The following is a 19687-nucleotide window of genomic DNA, read 5'->3' as shown; positions in this document are numbered from 1 at the left end:
GCCTTTTGGCTTCTTCTCTAACTAGTGCTCCCCTGGCCTGGTTGTCAGGTTAGGGGAATGACTACGTCTTGGTAGGTTTGCATTTGTGCCATACTCCTTCCATTGGGTTGAACAGTGCCCTGTGAGATGTTCAACGCTTGGAATATTTTTTATTTTTAAAACCTAACACTTACGCTAAACACCTAACGCTTTATACTTTGCCCCAACTGGATTTTATTTAGGGGTATCAGAGTACAAGTGGCTAAATACAAATGCACACCACACTTTTCAAATTTTTATTTATTAAAATTTTTGAAAACCATGTATCATTTTCTTTTCACTTCACACATACTTACTACTTTGTGTTGGCCTATCATATAAAATCTCAATAAAACTTTGTGGTTGTAATTTGAATAAGTGTGGAAAAGTTAAAAGGGTATGAATACTTTTTCAAGGCACTATATATGTGGCAATTCGATATCAAAATGGTGTATAGAAAAACAGGATTCCCTCAGAAGTTTTGGTCTGGAGTCCTGCACACCAACATATTTTCTGTCTGTGTCCGTCCCATTTTTTTGCGGACCGTATGCAGAACCATTCATTTCAATGGGTCCACAAAAAAAACAAAACGGAAAGTTACTCCATGTGCATTACGATTCCGTATGTCCATATTTTCATTCTGCAAAAAAATAGAACATGTCCTATAATTGTCCGCATTATGGCCAAGGATAGTGCTGTTCTATTAGGGGCCAGCTGTTCCGTTCTGCAAAATAATGAATGCACATGGACGTCATCCGTATTTTTGCAGACCACAAAATACATGCGGTCATGTGCATGAGCCGTTAAAGGGGTTGTCCGGGTTCAGAGCTGAACCCGGACATCCCTCCATTTTCACCCAGGCAGCCCCCCTGACAGGAGCATCGGAGCAGTTCATGCTCCGATGCTCTCCTTTGCCCTGCGCTAAATTACGCTGGGCAAAGGCATTTTTTTGGAGATCCGGTGACATACCGGGGCTCTCCATGGGGCTGCTAGGAACCCCGGTGGGCAGGATTTAGTAAAACTGCTAGGGCAGAGCTAAAGCCTGCCCATCAGAGCCAGTGACATCACCGAACACACTGCCGGGCTGAAGTTGCAGGGCAAGGGAGCGCATCGGAGCATGAGATGCTCCGATGCTAGGTTCATGGGGAGCTGCCTGGGTGAAAATAAGGCTATGTCTGGGTTCAGCTCTGAACCCGGACAACCCCTTTAAAGGGTTTCTCAAAGACTGGAAACCCCTTTGTGAATCATTCTGTTTCCTCCAGAAACTGCTAGTTGTCTGGGCCTCAATGTCTCCAATTTTGTAATATACGCATCTAATATCTCGGAGAACTCCTCCTGGCTGCAGCAGTGATGTTCTGTAGACTTCTGCAGCCGATCATTTGCCTCAGCGTTCCTGCACCATACACTACAGCACTTGCCTGGTATGATGACAGAGTGGCGGTAATGGATGGGAGCGGACACAGTAAGGGAGGGCAAGTTTTTTCTTTTTTTACTACTTTTACCAAGCCCCCCCCCCCCCCATCACTTTGTAAAATAATAAAAATAAAAACACACACACACCATGATTTAAGTAAATAGATCATGTTGTGATGTCATATTCCCTTTAAGTCTAGGCAAAACACTTTGGCCCAGGTTTACTAATGTGTCTGCACAAAAAAAAGTGCAAATTGATTGCCGCCAAGCTTCTAAAGTAGTGTCATCCACAAAAGCTACAGCCTACGATGTAAAACAGAGGGACAGTTAACTCTGACAGATGATTTACTTGAAAAAGAAAATAATAATTTGGACACTTGAATACTGCATAGATTTATATATAAAAAAAACAAAAACACCACAACGTACAGACAGCAGCATTGCACAAAACACACATTTGGAAGTCTTGAATTCAAATTAATTTACAGTATTTAAAATAGAAACAATAACTTTATACATAGTGCAATATGTTTCCTGCAACGAAAAGAAGCAGATTATCTCTACACTTTCTACAGGTAGAAGAAGTTTTCAGCTGGCAGGCATCCAGAATAGTCCAGAAATTTGTTCAAACCAATGCCATATGTGCAAAGACAGCAAAGACTCCGGCGGTGATTAGAGTCAGGACTGGACGACTTGTAAAGAGGTTCCAGGCGGTTAGTCATTTGGCCTGGTCTCTAGAAAAATATGTCATGATATGCTGGATTTTCAGGAGACGGTCTTTTAATGATCTCATAGAAAGGACAGACAGCTGATACCTGGGATCCACAGGTAACACAGCCAGGAGCCACCAGCACCAGGCCGGCCCACTCGGAGCAACCTGAAATTGGATAGAGATACATCAGATTTGAATTAATCAAGGATTCAAATGCAAAGACCAGCACAGAAATGTATTAACATAGAAGCCTCTCTCCTTCTGTACCAGTCTGTATTATGTATGTGCACCCCTTATTATTAAAGCACCATTTATTCCATGGCGCTGTACATATGATAAAAAAAATAAAATAAAAAAGGCAGACAACATTTTGCACAGTGTGTTTTCATTGAACATAATTTTAATTCATCCTATTATGAACTAATACCACATTCAGATATATAGTGGCATCTAAGGCATGGCAGCAGCATGTTTGCTCTGTGGTCTTTCAAGGAGTTATCCCATCAGAGACAATACTGCCCCTGGGACGTCTGGCTGATCACTGGGTGGCCGGCGACAGGAAATCCACAGCCAGTAGAATGGCAGCCATTCAGATGAATAGCCATGCCTGTAAAACAAGGACAGGCTGAATCTGCCACTCCTACAGAGCTGCTCTTTGTTCTGTCTCATAAGAAGTCCCGGCCGTATACTGCAGAGGCTGACAACTGGCTGCATGGTGACCTGGTGTGTGGAATGTAACCTCTGCAGCCAGGGAGATGCCGTCAGACCTTCAGGATTGGCGCACAACGATTGAAGCAGCAGGGGCGACAAAGGGCGAGTATAACTTTTGTTATATTATGACATTTACTGCTGTTGCCAGAGTTGTTATTCATCTCAAACAACCCCTTTAAGTAATTTTGTAGATACAAATGGGTTTCATTTATCAAAATGCTTAATGTCCTTGTTGCCCATAGCAACCAATCATGGCACAACTTTCATATTACCACAACAGGTTAAGAAATAAAAGCTGGGCTCTGACTGGTTGCCATGTCCATCAAGGATAGTTTTTTTCTTTTCAACAGTGCTGATATATCTGCTCCATGATCCTGCACTAGAGGCCACAGCAGTACTCATCTAGGCAAGGCTGACCCCTACCTGAATATTATCCTCTCTCTCTGGCATGGAGCCAAAATGATGAAGGATCTGACTCCGAAACCTGTATCTAAGGTTCTGAAACCAGCGACAAGCCTGAGCGTAGACGGCATTATGAAGTTCTCTGAGCTGTTGCAGTTCTTCTTCATCAACCTGTCCAGAAAATGAGGAGTGAGAAAGTAAGATTTTATTCAACCCTTTCCATATACAAAAACTATGGGGGTCATTTACCACCAGAAATACGCCTACATTAGGTGTATTTCTGGCGCACATTGCGGAGCAAAGGTTATTATTGCCGCAATCTGTGACTTTTCCCCGCTCACGCAAGGTAAAAAAAGTGGGCGTTGTGCCCTGTTTTAAGCCGCTGCATAATTTGTCAGATCCACTGCCAGTGCAGGGGCTCATTAAGACCAGTGTCTAAAATGGTGGTCTTAATAAATGACCCCCTAAACTTTTTTGGTCTTGGAAAACACATACACAACTGGCATCAATGTTGTACGTAGGAGAAAAAGAAATATAAAATTACCTGAGTATCAGTCAAGTACTCAATGTCAGCGGTGTAATAACCGTCCCTCATTCCTTTGTGTAAAACACGGAACCTTTTCCCTCCAATTGTATCAACCACAGAACGACCATCAGGTAAAAAATGGACGTTTCGAATCTGCAGCATGCAACCATAATCTGCAAAGCTAAAGGAGAATGCAGTGTTACACAATCTGCCCTGGAGGCAAGGTGGTCCATAGTGCGAGGGACAGATACCTACAGCATTACATCAAGCCATGTTAATGTCACATTTAAAGGGAACCAGTCAGCAAATTTCTGCTGCCTTAATTATGGGAGGTATAAAATACCAATGGGCTCCCTCATTACAACGGGCCATTGTTTACCCTCTACCAACAAGTAATTTCAGAGAAAAAAAAAAAAAAAACGTTTGAAAAATAAGTTGGGCATGAAGAGAAGTGTCGGCTTTTCCTCTCTAGATTGACAGGCATCACGCTATTAAGTGGGTAGGTAGAAGCAGGGGGTGGAGCATCATCTAGCGGACACTACTCCCTGTGCCATCTCTTTTTTTAAACTATGGGGGAGATTTATAACGAGGGGCGATTTTTAATCCCTTCCCAACATCTGCCATACATGTAGAGCGGATGTCGGGTCTTTAAAAGGGCCCCCGCTCAGGAGCTGAGCAGGTGCCCTAGTCACCGAGTGCCTCCGGTGGCAGAATCTGTGGTCAGTGATGACACCGATCACAGACTTAACCAACTGGACCACGGCATGTGAGCAGTCAAAAGTCATAAAAATTTTAATCATTCGTACTGCTGCATCCCAAAATGCCTATACTATGAAAATATTCTGTATGGTGAACGGAATAATGGAGAAAAAAAAAAAAAAATGGCCGATTCAACATTTATTTTTTTTGGTTGCTTCACCTGCCCAAAACAATTTTATAAAAAGTGATCCAAAAGTTATATACATAATGAAAAAAATATATATCTTCTTGATCTCTCACCAGGCTCTATACACATACAATATAAAAGTATGTGGTGTAAAAATGCAAAACTTCACAACATGTTTAATGCAAATAAGCACAAATGGTCACAAAACACTATTTTGAGAGTTGACATTTTGGAGAGCAGGGCTTGATAAATTGCCCCTATAGTTTTTGTTCTGAAATGCCAGTGTTTGAGTACAACTACGCCGATTGTAATTGCGGTATAAGTTTGCTGGTCTACTGTGCCGCAGCATGCCCAATTTATTGCAGAAGTTTGTTGAAACAAAGGATAAAATGCACGGCAAATGTGCAGTGGAAAATGGCCTGCCACATCTGGACATAGCCTTGGGTTTGCTTAGAAGTACACTTGCACCGGGTATCGAAGTTTCGATACCCAATGGATACTTTTAGACCCGGATCGATTCAATACCAGGTCTTACTATTTAACGATACTAGGCTACGCAGCCTAGTATCAGAGAACATGGTGCGCGCTGCTCTCAGCGAGTGCCATGTTCTCCTCAGCAGCACAGGGGAGAAGGAGGCAGTCCCTCCCTCCCCACTGTGCCACTGCCACCAATGGGAGTTTAGTACTGCGGAAGAGGGGAAGGACTGTGGCCACTGCACCACCAATGAATATAATTATCACAATAACTTAAGTGTAGGCAGCGGTATCACATACCTGGCACCCGCCATCTATGACATAGCGCTGCGATCCCCGGCAACCAACCCCGCACCTGAGGGGTTAACTGCCGCTGACCACAGCTCCATGTCATAGAGGGTGGGTGCTAGGTATGCGATACCGCTGCCGGCATGGAAAATCAGTCCTCCGATACTAACATCAGGGGGCTGCCTGGGTGAAATTATAGGTATGTCCAGATTCAGCTCTGAACCCGGACAACCCCTTTAAAGGTGGAAGCAGAATGAGGAAGATTAATCAAGACTGGCATGCCTCACCATAAATTAGGCACAGATCTGCACCTAGAGTTAAATCTAGGCCAGCTCACCAGTAGAGGTCATCTGGAATCTGGCATATATGAGGACTAATGACCCTGCCCACACCACACCCTTTTTCAAAAAGCAATGAGAGTGTCGGTAAAACTCCATTTGCACCAGTTTCCTGGTGTATGGGAGTGATAAATCTCTCCCTATGTGTTACTTGCTCCTCACCTGTGTGCGCACCATTATGTATTACTATGCTCATTCATCCTTACATTAGAACAATATTTATTTTAATCACAGGCAAAATTACCCCTTTTCCGGATCACTGATGCACATTCCAAATTGCTTTGTACCGGTTTCCATACATCTCCGAATCATAAGTCGATAGCGTGGTTCAAACACATGTAGAGGACAAGGCACAGTTGGATAGGCCATTGTGCATACAAACATTGGCACGTTTTTTGTTAAGCTAAAAAAAAAAAAAAAAGGGTTAGAAGCCGGCCCTTATCTCATCAGTACTAACCAGCACCAGCGCCTATACGTAGTGGCGGGTGAGGACAATGCAGTGGTAAAAGCATATATATATATATGTAAGAAATCTAATTACTCTGATAGTTCAGTGTTTTCTTCTTCATGAAGCCTTTTTCTCTCAGACAGCTCTTCAGGGAGATATTGCTTAATTAAATCTTCCAATAATGTTGTCACATTGTAGGTTCTGTGTGCTAGATACTACGAGAAAAAGAAAATCGCGTTACAAGAAGGATAAAAACACACAATGGAACTCAACGGTGACAAACTTCAGAGATGGCATAAGCCGGTGCTGAATGCTGCCACAAAAGGAGCATGCGATATTTAAAGAGGTTGTGCAAGTGGGGGGGGGGGGGGGGGGGTGGCAAACCTCTCCTGCTAGGGTCCAGCATCAGGAAGCAGGCAAGAGAGTGTCCCTTTGCAGGTCTGCCCTGGAAAGGGGGGGGGGGGGGGGGGGGTGCGGTTGCCCTCGGTGCGCACCATGTTCTTCTCATCAGCCGGCACAGTGGAAAAGGAAGGAGTCCCTCCTTTCCCACTGTGACACGGCTGCTGCTGCCACCAATGAGAAGATAATACTGAGGAGGAGGGGAAGGGCGGTGAACACTGCTCTACCAATGCATATAATTAACCCCTAAATACAAACGTAGGCGGTAGGTGCCGACAGTATCACACAGCCGGAACCTGGCCTCAGTGACAGGGCGCGGTGATCCATGCTATTTAACCCCTCAGGTGCTGCATCGCCACGACCCGTTACTGACGCCACCTACGTTTGTATTTAGAGGTCAATTATATTCATTGGTGTCAGCTTCCGATTGGAGCTCCAGCAGCGAAATTGCGGGGCTCTGATCGGTTACCATGGCAGCCAGGACACTACTAAAGCCATCCATGGCAAGCTCCCTGCTGCTGTGTGCACAAAGCACAGGGCAGCAGGGACAGTGTAAATTTTAAATCGCCCCCTTTTTTTAGTCACCTTGTCCCCCCCCAAAAATAAGATAGGACTATTATGGGCTGGACGTTCCACAAAATAAACAATTTTTTGGTGTGGTATTGAATGGCATCGAGTATCGCAATACTTTTTCATGGTATCGAATTCGAATCTAAATTTTGGTATTGTGACAACCCTATTAGGCACTCACCTCTGTTAAGCTCTGCTTACATAAGGGACATTGAGGCGTGTGATCCAAGCAGCGCTCCAGGCATTTCTTGCAGAAGGTGTGTCCACAAGGTGTGGTAACTGGCTCATAAAATAACCTGGAAACAATCAGAATTCATTTATTCTTTCTACAACACAGAAACAACCATGTCCAAACAAACCAAACTAACTTTCCAAAAAGATGAATTAATGACTACTGTACTCAATGTCACTTCAGTGTTTATTCACCAGACATGCGACGTTTCGACTCATGCGAGTCTTTTTCAAGCATTGTGACATGGACAATGAGTCGAAACGTCGCATGACTGGTGAATAAACAATGAAGTAACATTAAAGACATTGAGTGTCGCGGTCATCTATTCATCTTTTTGGCTACCAGGAGCCCAGCAGGCTAGGGCCCAACACTGCTGGCACCGCTACCTTTTGGACAAACTAAGAGGTATTAGGCTACTTTCACACTAGCGATCCATCATGGATCTGCAAAAACGCTTCCTTTACAATAATACAACCGCATGCATCCGTCATGAACAGATCCGGTTGCATTAGGTCTTCTATAGCCATGACTGATCCGTCTTAAACACCATTGAAAGTCAAGGGGGGACGGATCTGTTTTCTATTGTGCCAGAGAAAACGAATCCGTCACCCTTTAACTTACATTGTGTGCCAGGACGGATCCGTTTGGCTCCGCTTCGTCAGGTGGACAGCAAAACGCTGCAGGCAGCATTTTGGTGTCCGCCTCCACAGCAGAATGGTGACGGAACGGAGCCAAACTGATGCATTCTGAGCGGATCCTTATCCATTCAGAATGCATTAGGGCAAAACTGATCTGTTTTGGACCGCTTGTGAGAGCCCTGAACGGATCTCACAAACGGAAAGCCAAAACGCCAGTGTGAAAGTAGCCTTAATGAGTAGTGCTGTCTTCTAGATTCCAAACTAACTTTCCAACCATGAGATTAATGCTCATACTAGGCACAATTTAATTACACACAGATCACAATGTTAGGCTACATTCACACGACCATATGTATTTTGCCGTTCGCCCCCAAAAAATTAAAAAATACGGATGATGTCCGCGTGATATCTGTGTTGCATCCATTTTTTTGCGGATCCATTGCAACAATGCCTATCCTTGTCCGCAAAATGTGTGCATTTTTTGCGGACCCATTGAAATAAATGGGTCCTCATCCAATCCACAAAAAATATAAAAATATAAACAGAATGGACATGCCGCCCCCAAAAGAAAAAAACAAAACAAAAAAAAAAAGTGCCACTCTTGTCCATGGGCTTCATCTGATACTGCAGCGCCCTCCCACTCACTTGAACGCAGCATAATCTTTTCTAGGCAATAAAAACAGCTAGTTACTAACCTTATGCAAAGGGAGCACTCAAAGTCACTTCCGTCAATCAGCTTGTGTAGGACGGATGGGTCTGCTATTAAACTGGAGGAGCCACCAACAAAGGTGTCTAGGACAGAACAGAAATAATTGCTGTTAGCTGAATATCTCAAGGGGCACGAGATCTAACACCAAGAGACCCAAAAGAACTTGAGCTCATTTTCTCACACGTTGCTGTGATTTTGTGGATAACATCTTTTCTGATATTGCTCGGTATATTGCCAGACAAATCTTTATTTAAAAATAAAATAAAAAGCTCTTTATATTGGGCCAAATCTTTATGGCTATGCCCAGCGGTACATATACAGAAGAATCTCCTAAGTGGGGGTCCACTAACAAAGTTCCTACTTTACACCATTTTGGCTAGACGAGCCCAAGCTCTGGGACACCCCCCTCCCCGGCCAAATTGGAAAAACATGGGTTGGATAGGTCATAATTGTGTAAGGTAGGGTTAAAGATGGGACATAAATGATAGTTCTACCTCCATGCCGTAAATGTTTCTTCCGACCATCGTCACATACAGTGACATCTTGATCAGAGAAGGAGAACTTTCTTTTCAGCAGCATGCCATTTTCATGGTTTGATAGGAGGGGTTCAGAAGCAACTCTTTTCAGGCCTTCCTCAGTCTTCTCCTCACAGTGCAGAACATGCACAGACTGTGTGCGCTGCAAGCCACTATTGATCAGGCTCTTTGCTTGTTTTGGCGTGCCAGCATCCTGTAAATGACCATTAAATAAGATTAATACGAGGTATAACTTGTCTGCACTCAATCGACTGGATATACAAGTGGGAAAAAGGATAGGTGGAGGAAAAAAACTTATCAAAACAAAAACGATGGGCCTCAATTATCAGAACCAATCCCTCTGTAGCTTTCTAAGGGGTAAGTCCAGTCTGCTAAAAATATAGAGCACTAGATCGGTCCACAGTATACAAGAGGCTTACTAATCACGTTCTAGTTTCAATTTTGGCTTTCCGAATGTCACGAGACCGAAACAGTGTAGTGGTAACAGTTATGGCAAGACGCCCTGTCTGCCGATCATGCGATTGCCGCTCCAGCTTGCTCCGCCCCCTTTCCTGGAACTCACCGGCCTGCTGGCGTACGGTGCAGTCTGTCCAAATGACCAGTTCAACTGTTAGTAGCACATTGTCTGGTCACAAGATCTAAGGGGGGAGTCACAACCCAAACTGAAATTTATCATAGAACGCAGACAAATACTTTATTCTAACTTTTTAGCCGATTGGACAACCCCTTCCGATTATTAGAACAGTTTAAGAAATGAATGCTTAGTTCTTACTGGCTGCTTTAGGCAAGACCTCCGTTTAGATGCAGGAGAACATAGTTCTCCGATGTGATAAAAAGCAGACCGCTAAAGGAGCCAAAAGTCAGAAATTTACCTGCTCTAGACTTGTGTGCAAATGATAAGTCATTTCCTTCCTATCCGATCCCAACACAAACGGTTTTAATGGCAGATTTGGCAAAGGTTTTATTTCAAGATCTTTCAGAATACCTTCCACAGTCTCCGGGACAGGAAAAAGGAAGTCACGCAGAATCTGCAATCAAGAAATTAAAAGAAACCTCAGAACAATTGTCTATGACTTTTAGAGCCCAATGTGGCATGTTCAGCTGCAGAGGAAATGACTACACCCCCAGTACTGTAATCCTCTGCGTTCCTTATAGTTTATATAGTTTTCAGTCAATAAGTCTCACATCTTGGTTACTGTATGATGTATTACAATCCCCATAAATTAATTCCTCGCACCAAAAAGATCCAATCGTCGCACTGCACAGATTGTTTTTTTACAGCTCAAAATCTTGCAAAAGGTTTAAAAACACATAGCGCTAATACAATGCGGCTGAAGTATTCAAGCCAAAAAGTTAAATGTTAGGGACAAGGCTCAGAGTCCTATGACATGTGCTACAGAGCAGCCAGCTCAATATCACAAGCATGACCCGCTCACAGGGCTGAAAATAGGGTAGACCGTAATCTATCATCATTTCTTTCACTTAAAAGGGGTCGTCTCTTCTCAGACAATGGCGGCATATATATGTGCTGCAGCGGGGGGGGTTAGACATCTATTGTCTGCCACATACAATGCTGTCTTGACACCTTTTTCTGGGAGGTCATTATCACCTACTGACTCCAATTAGGATAATGGAATCAACACCTTTGACCCCATGCTGGGTATAATGACCTCTGACCCCATGCTGGGTATAATTACCAGATGTTGATTCAGTTACATATTTATTCCCAGAGAATTCTTGTACAGTCACTCAGAATTGAGAAAGCTCGTTGGAAGAACAAGTGAAACGTTTTCAAGAAATCTACAGTAAGTCCAGTTGCCTTGATTTATTCTTCACAGATATACCATGACCTGGATAAATAAGAACCTTAACAGACACTGTATGGTCATAGATTCGGGCTGTGAATGGATTTCAGTTAGGCGAGACACAGAAGAACAAGTTCAATGTGAGAATGATGCTGCGTGTGTTAGATTCTCCGTTCTGACGTCTGCTCCCCCGACAGAATCATAAGGCATTATGATAACTTATAATGCAGTGTCTCTGCTGGACCTTTATCTAATGAATTACACTGAGGGAATTATGTCAGAACAATACAGTAGATCCGAGGTCTCGCAGGGACACACAGCATTATAAATTATAATGCCGTGCAATCCTGTCAGAGGAGGTCAGAACGGGAAATCACACTTACACATGCAGAGTGTTTCTCGCATTGAACTCGCTCGTCTGTGTTTGGCCTTTGTCCTTGGCTTAATCCTGGTTGATCTGAGGTTATCCGTGTGTATGAAAAGCTACTTTGAACACCAGCCACCCAGCTATGCACATAGTAAAAGGGAAAGCCCAATACTGGGTACATGGTTTAAAGACGACTTTACAGAAGCATACAATGCTCCGTTACCTTTTCTATCTCGTTCCTGGCAGACGTAAACTCCTCATCTAAAGCCAGGCACTGTAGATAAAATCTTAAAGATTGGTAAAGGTTCTCCGTCTCCTGCAGCAATTTGGCTTTCCTGAAGTAGACCTATAAATGGAAACAGGGCTTGTAAAGTCATCTAACAAAGCAGATTACACAGTGCGGAAGTATAGATTAAAATGTGTCAGTTTGCCAGGGAGCATACTAATAGGTGGCACCACCCAACTAGGGGGGCAAAAAAGAGTGGTGTATACCCTCTTTCTGCTGTATGGAATACACACTGCGCAGATGGAAGCCTATGGGCAATGAAGTTGTAATTAAAAAAAAACATATAGGTCCAACGCCGCCTGCTGTGCCAGACATTACATTCTCAAGGTGTATATACATGCACTCACCTGGATGAGGGGCTATAAACTAGACTGGACAGGGCAAATAGAAGTTGTGTAATGATCAGAGGTTGGCTATATGTTCACTAGGAAGACCACTAGGTGATCACACGTGTTCATGCATGGTTGTATCCAGTGAGTTTAACTCATACACTGAGGGTTGGATTTGTATGTGAAGTTTAGGAAGATTATGTATATAAGCCAAACGGGATCCCTTCCCCCTATGAGCATTTTCCCTTGTGTGTCGAACGTGTTAATGCTCCTGGCTGGCCGTAATAAACCTTAGGGCTTCATTAGACCTGGAGAAAGTCGGGCAGATCATCACTAACAAGCCTTAGTAGGAACACTCATTAGCGATGATCTGCCTGTGTAAAAGTGCCGCCGATTCCCTGATGAATAAACAAATGCTTGTTCATCTGGCAATTACAATTTTTTAGCAGGCCATCATTGTTCCCGGCGGCAGATCGTGCCGTCTAATCACACTCTGCTGCCAACAAATAATGATTCTGTATGGGGACAAGCGATCACTTCACCCCATACTATAGAGGAGATCGCTGCATGTAATAGCAGTGCTCTCCTCCACCAGCAAGCGATTGTCAGCCTCAACTGCTGGTCTAATACTCTTCCTGGAGACATGACTGGTCATCATGTAGTAGAATCAATAAGGCTGGGAACCTTGTAACATCACCTTTCTGTCACATAATGTAATAACACAATTACTACAGAAAATTCATGGTAACATCCTCCAGACTCGATACATTTCTACTGTCCCAAACTCCACAGCCCTGGTTTCAAAACTGTAGAAATAAAATTCCCAGCGTGCCCCGTCGGGTAAAAAATAAAATAAAAATCCTTCTCCCTCTAGTGCAGGGTTTCTCAACTCCAGTCCTCAGGGCCCACCTGCCGGCCATGATATAATTAGTGTCAGTGCATCAGGACTTACCACAGGTATTCATTCTGTGGGATATTCTCAAATCCTGACCGGTAGGTGGGCCCTGAGGACTGGAGAAACCCTGCTCTAGTGTGATACATTTACATTTTGCCCAATATTTCAGTATCGCTCTTTAATCATCACCTCTGGCCAGTTGGGTTGCTTTGAGAGGGCATAGTCCAGATCTTCGTGAGCTTTCCCATATTCAAATAGTGCAGCATGGGACTCGGCTCTGTAAACACGTAGTGTCAGGTCATTGGCATCTGCAAGAGAGAAAGGTGGAAGCACAAAGAAGCATGAAGAACGGGCCAACAATCCAAGTGGCTTATTAATGAACCCAACTAGAAGTCCCATAATGTATCATAATGGAGCTTAGCTGGCCGGGCTCTGACAGATTATATATTCCTTTAAGTGTATTAAAACGGTTTTCATATTGATGGCCTATCCATCAACACGAAATCGGTAGGGGTCCAACACCCGTAACCTGGCCAATCAGCTGTTTAAAGAGGACCTTTCATCAGGCTAGCTCTAGTCTAATTATTATCCTACCTTATAGGGCGGCCCCCACTGATGCCATGGCACTTTTTTAGTGCCATGGCGCTGTTGGCCCCGTATATTTTGGCGCCTTGTATTATAATGAGGCGACTTGGTTATACTAGGCGGAGACTTGTATTTCTCCTGGGAGTGGTAATCTTTTCCCTGGCTGTGAGCGCATCCAATCGTAGCGCCCCGCTCTTAGCGAGAACTTGAGCTCCTCCCTGGCTAAGAGCGGGTCGCTCCTATTGGATGCGCGCACAGCTAGGGAGAAGATAACCACTCCCAGGAAAAATACAAGTCTCCGCCTAGTATAACCAAGTCGCCTCATTATAATACAAGGCGCCAAAATATAGAGCAGACGAACGGGTAGGATAATAATTAGACTAAAGCTAGCCTGATGAAAGGTCATCTTTAAAGAGGACGCAGCGCTTTATGAGCACTTCACGTGTATTGGTCACGTGACGTAGGAGCAACTCAGTCCCAATGAAGTGAATGGGGTTGAACTGTGACACCAAGCACAACCGCTATACAATGCACGGCCCTGTGCTTGCTAAGCTACGAGGAGGCTGCAGTGCTCATAGGAGCGCTGCTGGCTTTTCAAACAGCTGATCGGCAGGGGTCATGGGTATAAGACCCCCACCCATCAGGTACTGATGAACTATCCTGAGGATAGGTCATCAGTATCAAAATCTTGGAAAACCTCTTTAATGTTATAGCTAGTAAGCTTTCCTCTCCTTCTCCCTCTCTACTTCTAATCTCGTTTGGAAACTCTTCTAATCCAGAAAGCGGTAAAGGCACGTAGGATTAGCCAATAAACAGCAGGTCAGACTGCGTCCAAATACTCAAGGAGAAAATCATGATTTAAAAAAAAAAAAGAAGATTGTGTGGACACCTTGGCAGAGACACATAGGTAGATAACATAGTGAACCCTCTGAGATGAATGCCCAAAAATTGCGTTAAAAACTGGTCTTCTATGGCCATGTGATTGCTGAGGCCAGAAGTGGTCAGGTGAACCACGGACATGACATCACTGCAGGACCAGAATGACGGGAGTTTCAAAAAAAGTAAAGATTATTTCTTTGTTTTAGTAAAACCCCTTTAAAAGGGGTATTCTCATCTTGATATTTCCTCCTCACCTGGACTGCAGCGAGCGGCCGGGTGAAAATAAAGTGTCTTTTGCACAAGCGCGCCCCATGAATTCGGGAGGCGAGTGGTGGCAGTATCTTTGGGATACCATATGACAACAATGAGGTAGGAGGGAAAGAATTTTATCAAGAAGGGTGGGAATTTGCCAATACAATATATTTACAAAAATTATCACCGGCTCATCATTAACAGGTTAAACAGTGATCATTGTGATGGGAATAGCCCTTCAACTGAAAAAGGAGTTCTATAAAAAAAAAGAAAGACAACCCCCACTACGTCCTCCACAAATGTCCTCATCTCTGACTCCTTCCTGTGACTGGCCAGTAAAGTGCAGGATTACCCGTAAGCCACATTTCACTGCTGACATGTAAAACAAGAACTAGATGGGACATTTATTATTTTGCACACCTCTTGAAAACATAGAATGAAATCCAGTACCGTACAGATGCTCTCCCCTCCTCCACAGCCCTGGGTGCTAGTTGTATAACGTATGACATCACAAGAGGATTGTTTCACAACCAGCATTCACGTGACCCCGGAGAGGAGCTTCCATCCCCAGCCAGAATGCTGTGGGTTACTCAACTCCTTCCACTATAGTCCCAGAGGGAAGTGCTGAGCATAATTCCGCTACAGTCCACTAGATGTGACCACTGCGTGCACCTTCTGACTGGTGTTTCTATGCAAATATATAAAACTCTTGAGCGGACTGAACCTCCAGCTTTTGCATATCTGAGGAAGGAGAAATGAGAGTGGATTTAAAGGGGTTGTCCGAGTTCAGAGCTCAACCCGGACATACCCATATTTTCACCCAGGCAGCCCCCTGAGGCTATCATCGGAGCTGCGCTCCCTTGCTGCAGGGCACAGGCTCTTTTGTTTATCATAACACACTGCCGGGCGGAAGGAATGGAGTTCATAAGGAGACATGAAGTAGAGAGGACAGCATGTCCAGTGTGGCTTTCTATAGAAGCATTTCATCTGAACCATCTCAAAAGAAAATGCTTGTTCTAGAGGCCGGTGCATCACCGACAAGGTCTTGCAAAAGTATTCACCCCTCTTGGTGGTTCTCCTATTTTACAGTATTGCCATCTGGAATTAAACTGATTTTAGTTTAGATTCTATGGAATGGACCTGACAAAATAGCCCAAATGAAAACAAAAATAAAAACTAAAATGTTGCGAGTGCACGTCTGGAGCAACCCAATAAACTTTAGAAGTCACAATTTGTCACGTTGACTATGGTCGCCCCGCTGTACAATCGAGAGAACGGGGGCCCTGTGTAGCCTGAATCAAGTGTCGGTCAAGCATGCGTGCCGCTGCTCCGCTCAACCCTATGGGATTGGCGAGCGCTTGTACTCTGTCATCTCTGACGGTTCTGTAGAGTTGGGCGGAACGGCAGTGTGCTCGCTCGACTCCGTGGATTTGCCATGATTTTGCGGTAATTGCAGCAAAATGAAAAGGCTATTTGCTTATACCAACTGAACGCACAGTAGTGTAATCTAGAAGGTTCCCACATAGAAAAGCTGAATCACTAAGTAATAAAAGGTAATATAGGTTTGTAAAAAATAAAACTGTTGGAATCAATTGCCCCGAACTCACTAGGAAGTACATGTTGGACCGCCCCAACGTCAGAGAACGAGATCTAACTACGCCTGCTATGTGCCAAAACCTGTGACGTTTTCTGGCTTCAGGCAGATTTCAGTGCCAGAAAACCGCTCTATGTGACGGCAGTATTTCCCGGGCTGAACGCGTTCAACCCAGGAAATACTGCCGTCACCCGGACTAGACTTAGGGTACTTTCACACTAGTGTTATTCTTTTCCGGTATTGAAATCCGGTAAAGGGTCTCAATACCGGAAAAAGATCAGTTTTGTCCTAATGCATTCTGAATAGAAAGCAATCCGTTCCCCGAACAATACCGCACTTTCCGGCATTAATTTCCAGAGAGATGTATTAATGGTTTTCCGTTCTGAGCCTGCGCCGGGATATAGGAGGAGCTATTTTCTCTTTTGATCTTTGAAAAACTTTAAATACCGGATCTGTTATTCCGGATAATACCGGATGAGATGGATCCGGCATATCACCGGATACGTCTAACAGATCCGGAAAAAAAGGCTATCCGTTTGTATACGGGTTGCGGGATCCTGCAGACAGTTCCGTTGCCAGAACTGCCTGCCGGATTCCAATAACGCTTAGTCTTAATAAATCTGCTCCACCCCTTCTGCCGTTTCACAAACACAAAATTGAAAGCTAGTTTTCATTTTTTTTTGCTGAAATTGTGCTAATACCGCCCACCTGACGTTTTATAATACCGTTCTGCGGAGGGTGTGATCTGTCTGCACCTACAGTAGAGGGGGGGAAATCACCTCTCTAGAAATGTACAGAGGGCAATACCCACAGAATAAAAACAAAAAGCCAGATGACTGTATATAACTGTACATACAACAGAATTACAGGTCATATGGACCTGTAACAATTTGTAATAATTTATAACATTTTTTTTATATGTTAAAAATGACAAAAGAAAGTTTGTAACAGCAAAATGTTAAAATGTTTTGGTAGGTTAACTATATTCTACCTTCTTTTGAAAAATAAAATATATCGACAAGAAAAAGCCAGATGACGATCAATAGGCCATCATTACATCTGCCATAAGGGTGACCACCCAGGTCTTCCAGAGGGACAGGTGTGAAAGGGTCACCACCGCGCAGCTCCCCAGTAGTCACCACCGCGCAGCTCCCCAGTAGTCACCACCGCGCAGCTCCCCAGTAGTCACCACCGCGCAGCTCCCCAGTAGTCACCACCGCGCAGCTCCCCAGTAGTCACCACCGCGCAGCTCCCCAGTAGTCACCACCGCGCAGCTCCCCAGTAGTCACCACCGCGCAGCTCCCCAGTAGTCACCACCGCGCAGCTCCCCAGTAGTCACCACCGCGCAGCTCCCCAGTAGTCACCACCGCGCAGCTCCCCAGTAGTCACCACCGCGCAGCTCCCCAGTAGTCACCACCGCGCAGCTCCCCAGTAGTCACCACCGCGCAGCTCCCCAGTAGTCACCACCGCGCAGCTCCCCAGTAGTCACCACCGCGCAGCTCCCCAGTAGTCACCGTGCGCAGGGGTCACTATACCACAGCTCCCCAGTAGTCACTATCCCGCAGGGGTCACCCCACTGCCCCCCTGTAGGCACAGCAGTAGGACCACATAGTGTTGGCATTCGGGAGCTGCTGCCACCCAGCTTTCCCAGGCACAGATCTCTATGGCCATCATCTTCCTACCTGTGTCTATGGCGGGGCGGATCCTGGCCAGCGCCTCCCGGTGCTCCCCGGCCTCCTGCAGCTCGGCGATATCCCGGTGCTGCCAGCTCTTCCCGGGCACACACTTGTCGGCCAGCTGCCTGAGCAGCACACAGGTCCGGCGGGGCGGGTGCCCCACGTCCCCCTGGCACAGCCGGCAGCGGTTCCTGGGCTCCCCCCGCAGACAGGGCCAGCAGTACGTGTGCCCGCACTGCACAGTGACCGGGTCCCGCAGGAAGCCGCCACAGCCCGGACACCGCAGCACACACTGCGCTTCCTCCCGCACCACGACCGAGCCCCGGTACTGCCGCAACAGACACTCCAGCAGAGGCTCCAGCTGTAACGGGCGCGACATATTGAGAGAGTCTATGAGCTGGCCGGGCGCCGCGGACGACATGACGAGATCCGTGGTCTCCGCTAGCACATACTGCCACACTCACTACCTGCTATTACATAAAGTGCAGCGCTGCCAACAGGTCAGGTGACCGCGGGGACACTTCTCATTGGCTGCGGCGCGGGAGAAGCTTATAAAACAGCGGCGGCGGATGCCCGCTTGCATAACAAGACGTAACAGACAGAGGCAGGGCCGGGGGCGGGGAGAGGCCGCTGACGTGCGGGAGCGCTCGTAACCGGAGCATGTAATACGGCGCGTCACCAGCGGGGCTTATGTAACGGGCCCCACCACTTACCCATGGCTACCTACCTGGGCGCCGTTATGCGGTATTTTATAAACCGCGCTGGAAAATGAGCAACAAGGCAAACAGATTAGTACTGGTAGGAGGAAGGGGCACATTTATACAGTGACACCGGGTACTTTCCTAATTGTGCTCTAGACCTTGCGCCATTTTGATCCGATTCTATAGCAATATAGGCTGGGCATAGCATTTCTACAGTATGGATCCGCAAAATACGGATGACATACGGATGTGTTCCGTGTGCGTTCTGTATATTTTGCGGACCCATTGACTTGAATGGGGCCTCGGACCGTCATTTGCGGACAATAATAGGATGTGCACTACTGTTTTGCAGAACGGAAACGGAATGCACACCGAGTACCTTCCGTTGTTTTTGCGGACCCGTTAAAGTGAAAGGTTCCGCATACGGACCGTAAGAAACCTGTAACGGAAGCGGAAAGAAAATACGTTCGTGTGCATGAGCCCCAACGCAGTGATGACCAACCTGCGGCCCTCCAACGAGGCTGAAGTTGGTTTCTTATTCACATCATTTGTATTTTATTAATTTTTTTTAAAGATTTTTGAGGAAACCTTATCAACAGTAACAAAAAAAGTTGCAGTGAGCCGTGCTTAACGTACTTCAGTTGAAAGCGACATTAAAATACAAAAATTGGGAACAAAATGGGCAAAACAAGTAAGGAATTAAATGAATTTGGGCCAGTGATCTCACACTGCCAACATACTGTTTGTAATGCCCCGCATCAGGTACAGTGGAGTTCACCCTGGCCCAACAGGTTATGGGCATGAAAACTGGCATCAAAGTGGGCAGACGGAGACACTTTTCACTGACTTGAATAAGTAACTGATGTTTTTAAGGGGTTAAATGAATTTGGGCCAGTGATCTCACACTGTCAACATACAGTGGGTGATGCCCTGCATCAGATACAGTGGAGTTCAGCCTGGCACAAACAGATTCTGGGCATGAAAACTGGCATCAGAGTGGGCAGACAGGCACTTTTCA

The 19687-nt window shown here is 45.4% G+C and overlaps 1 protein-coding gene across 1 annotated transcript; it reads right to left on the bottom strand.

Moving 5' to 3' along the window:
• Nucleotides 1–1820: 1820 nt before the first annotated feature.
• LONRF1 (LON peptidase N-terminal domain and ring finger 1) lies at nt 1821–18567 on the bottom strand. The gene is made up of 12 exons (XM_040418811.1): nt 17975–18567; nt 13172–13290; nt 11696–11818; nt 10173–10328; nt 9259–9493; nt 8751–8847; nt 7367–7481; nt 6310–6431; nt 6013–6171; nt 3801–3963; nt 3278–3427; nt 1821–2308 (listed from the first exon to the last, which is right to left on the bottom strand). Exons 1-12 carry the CDS (start codon nt 18387–18389, stop codon nt 2150–2152), a joined length of 2013 nt encoding a protein of 670 aa, XP_040274745.1. The 5' UTR covers nt 18390–18567; the 3' UTR covers nt 1821–2149.
• Nucleotides 18568–19687: the final 1120 nt, after the last annotated feature.

Source organism: Bufo bufo, chromosome 2, assembly GCF_905171765.1.
Source record: "Bufo bufo chromosome 2, aBufBuf1.1, whole genome shotgun sequence".
Taxonomy (NCBI): domain Eukaryota; kingdom Metazoa; phylum Chordata; class Amphibia; order Anura; family Bufonidae; genus Bufo; species Bufo bufo.
This window is presented reverse-complemented; position numbering and strand designations above follow the sequence as displayed.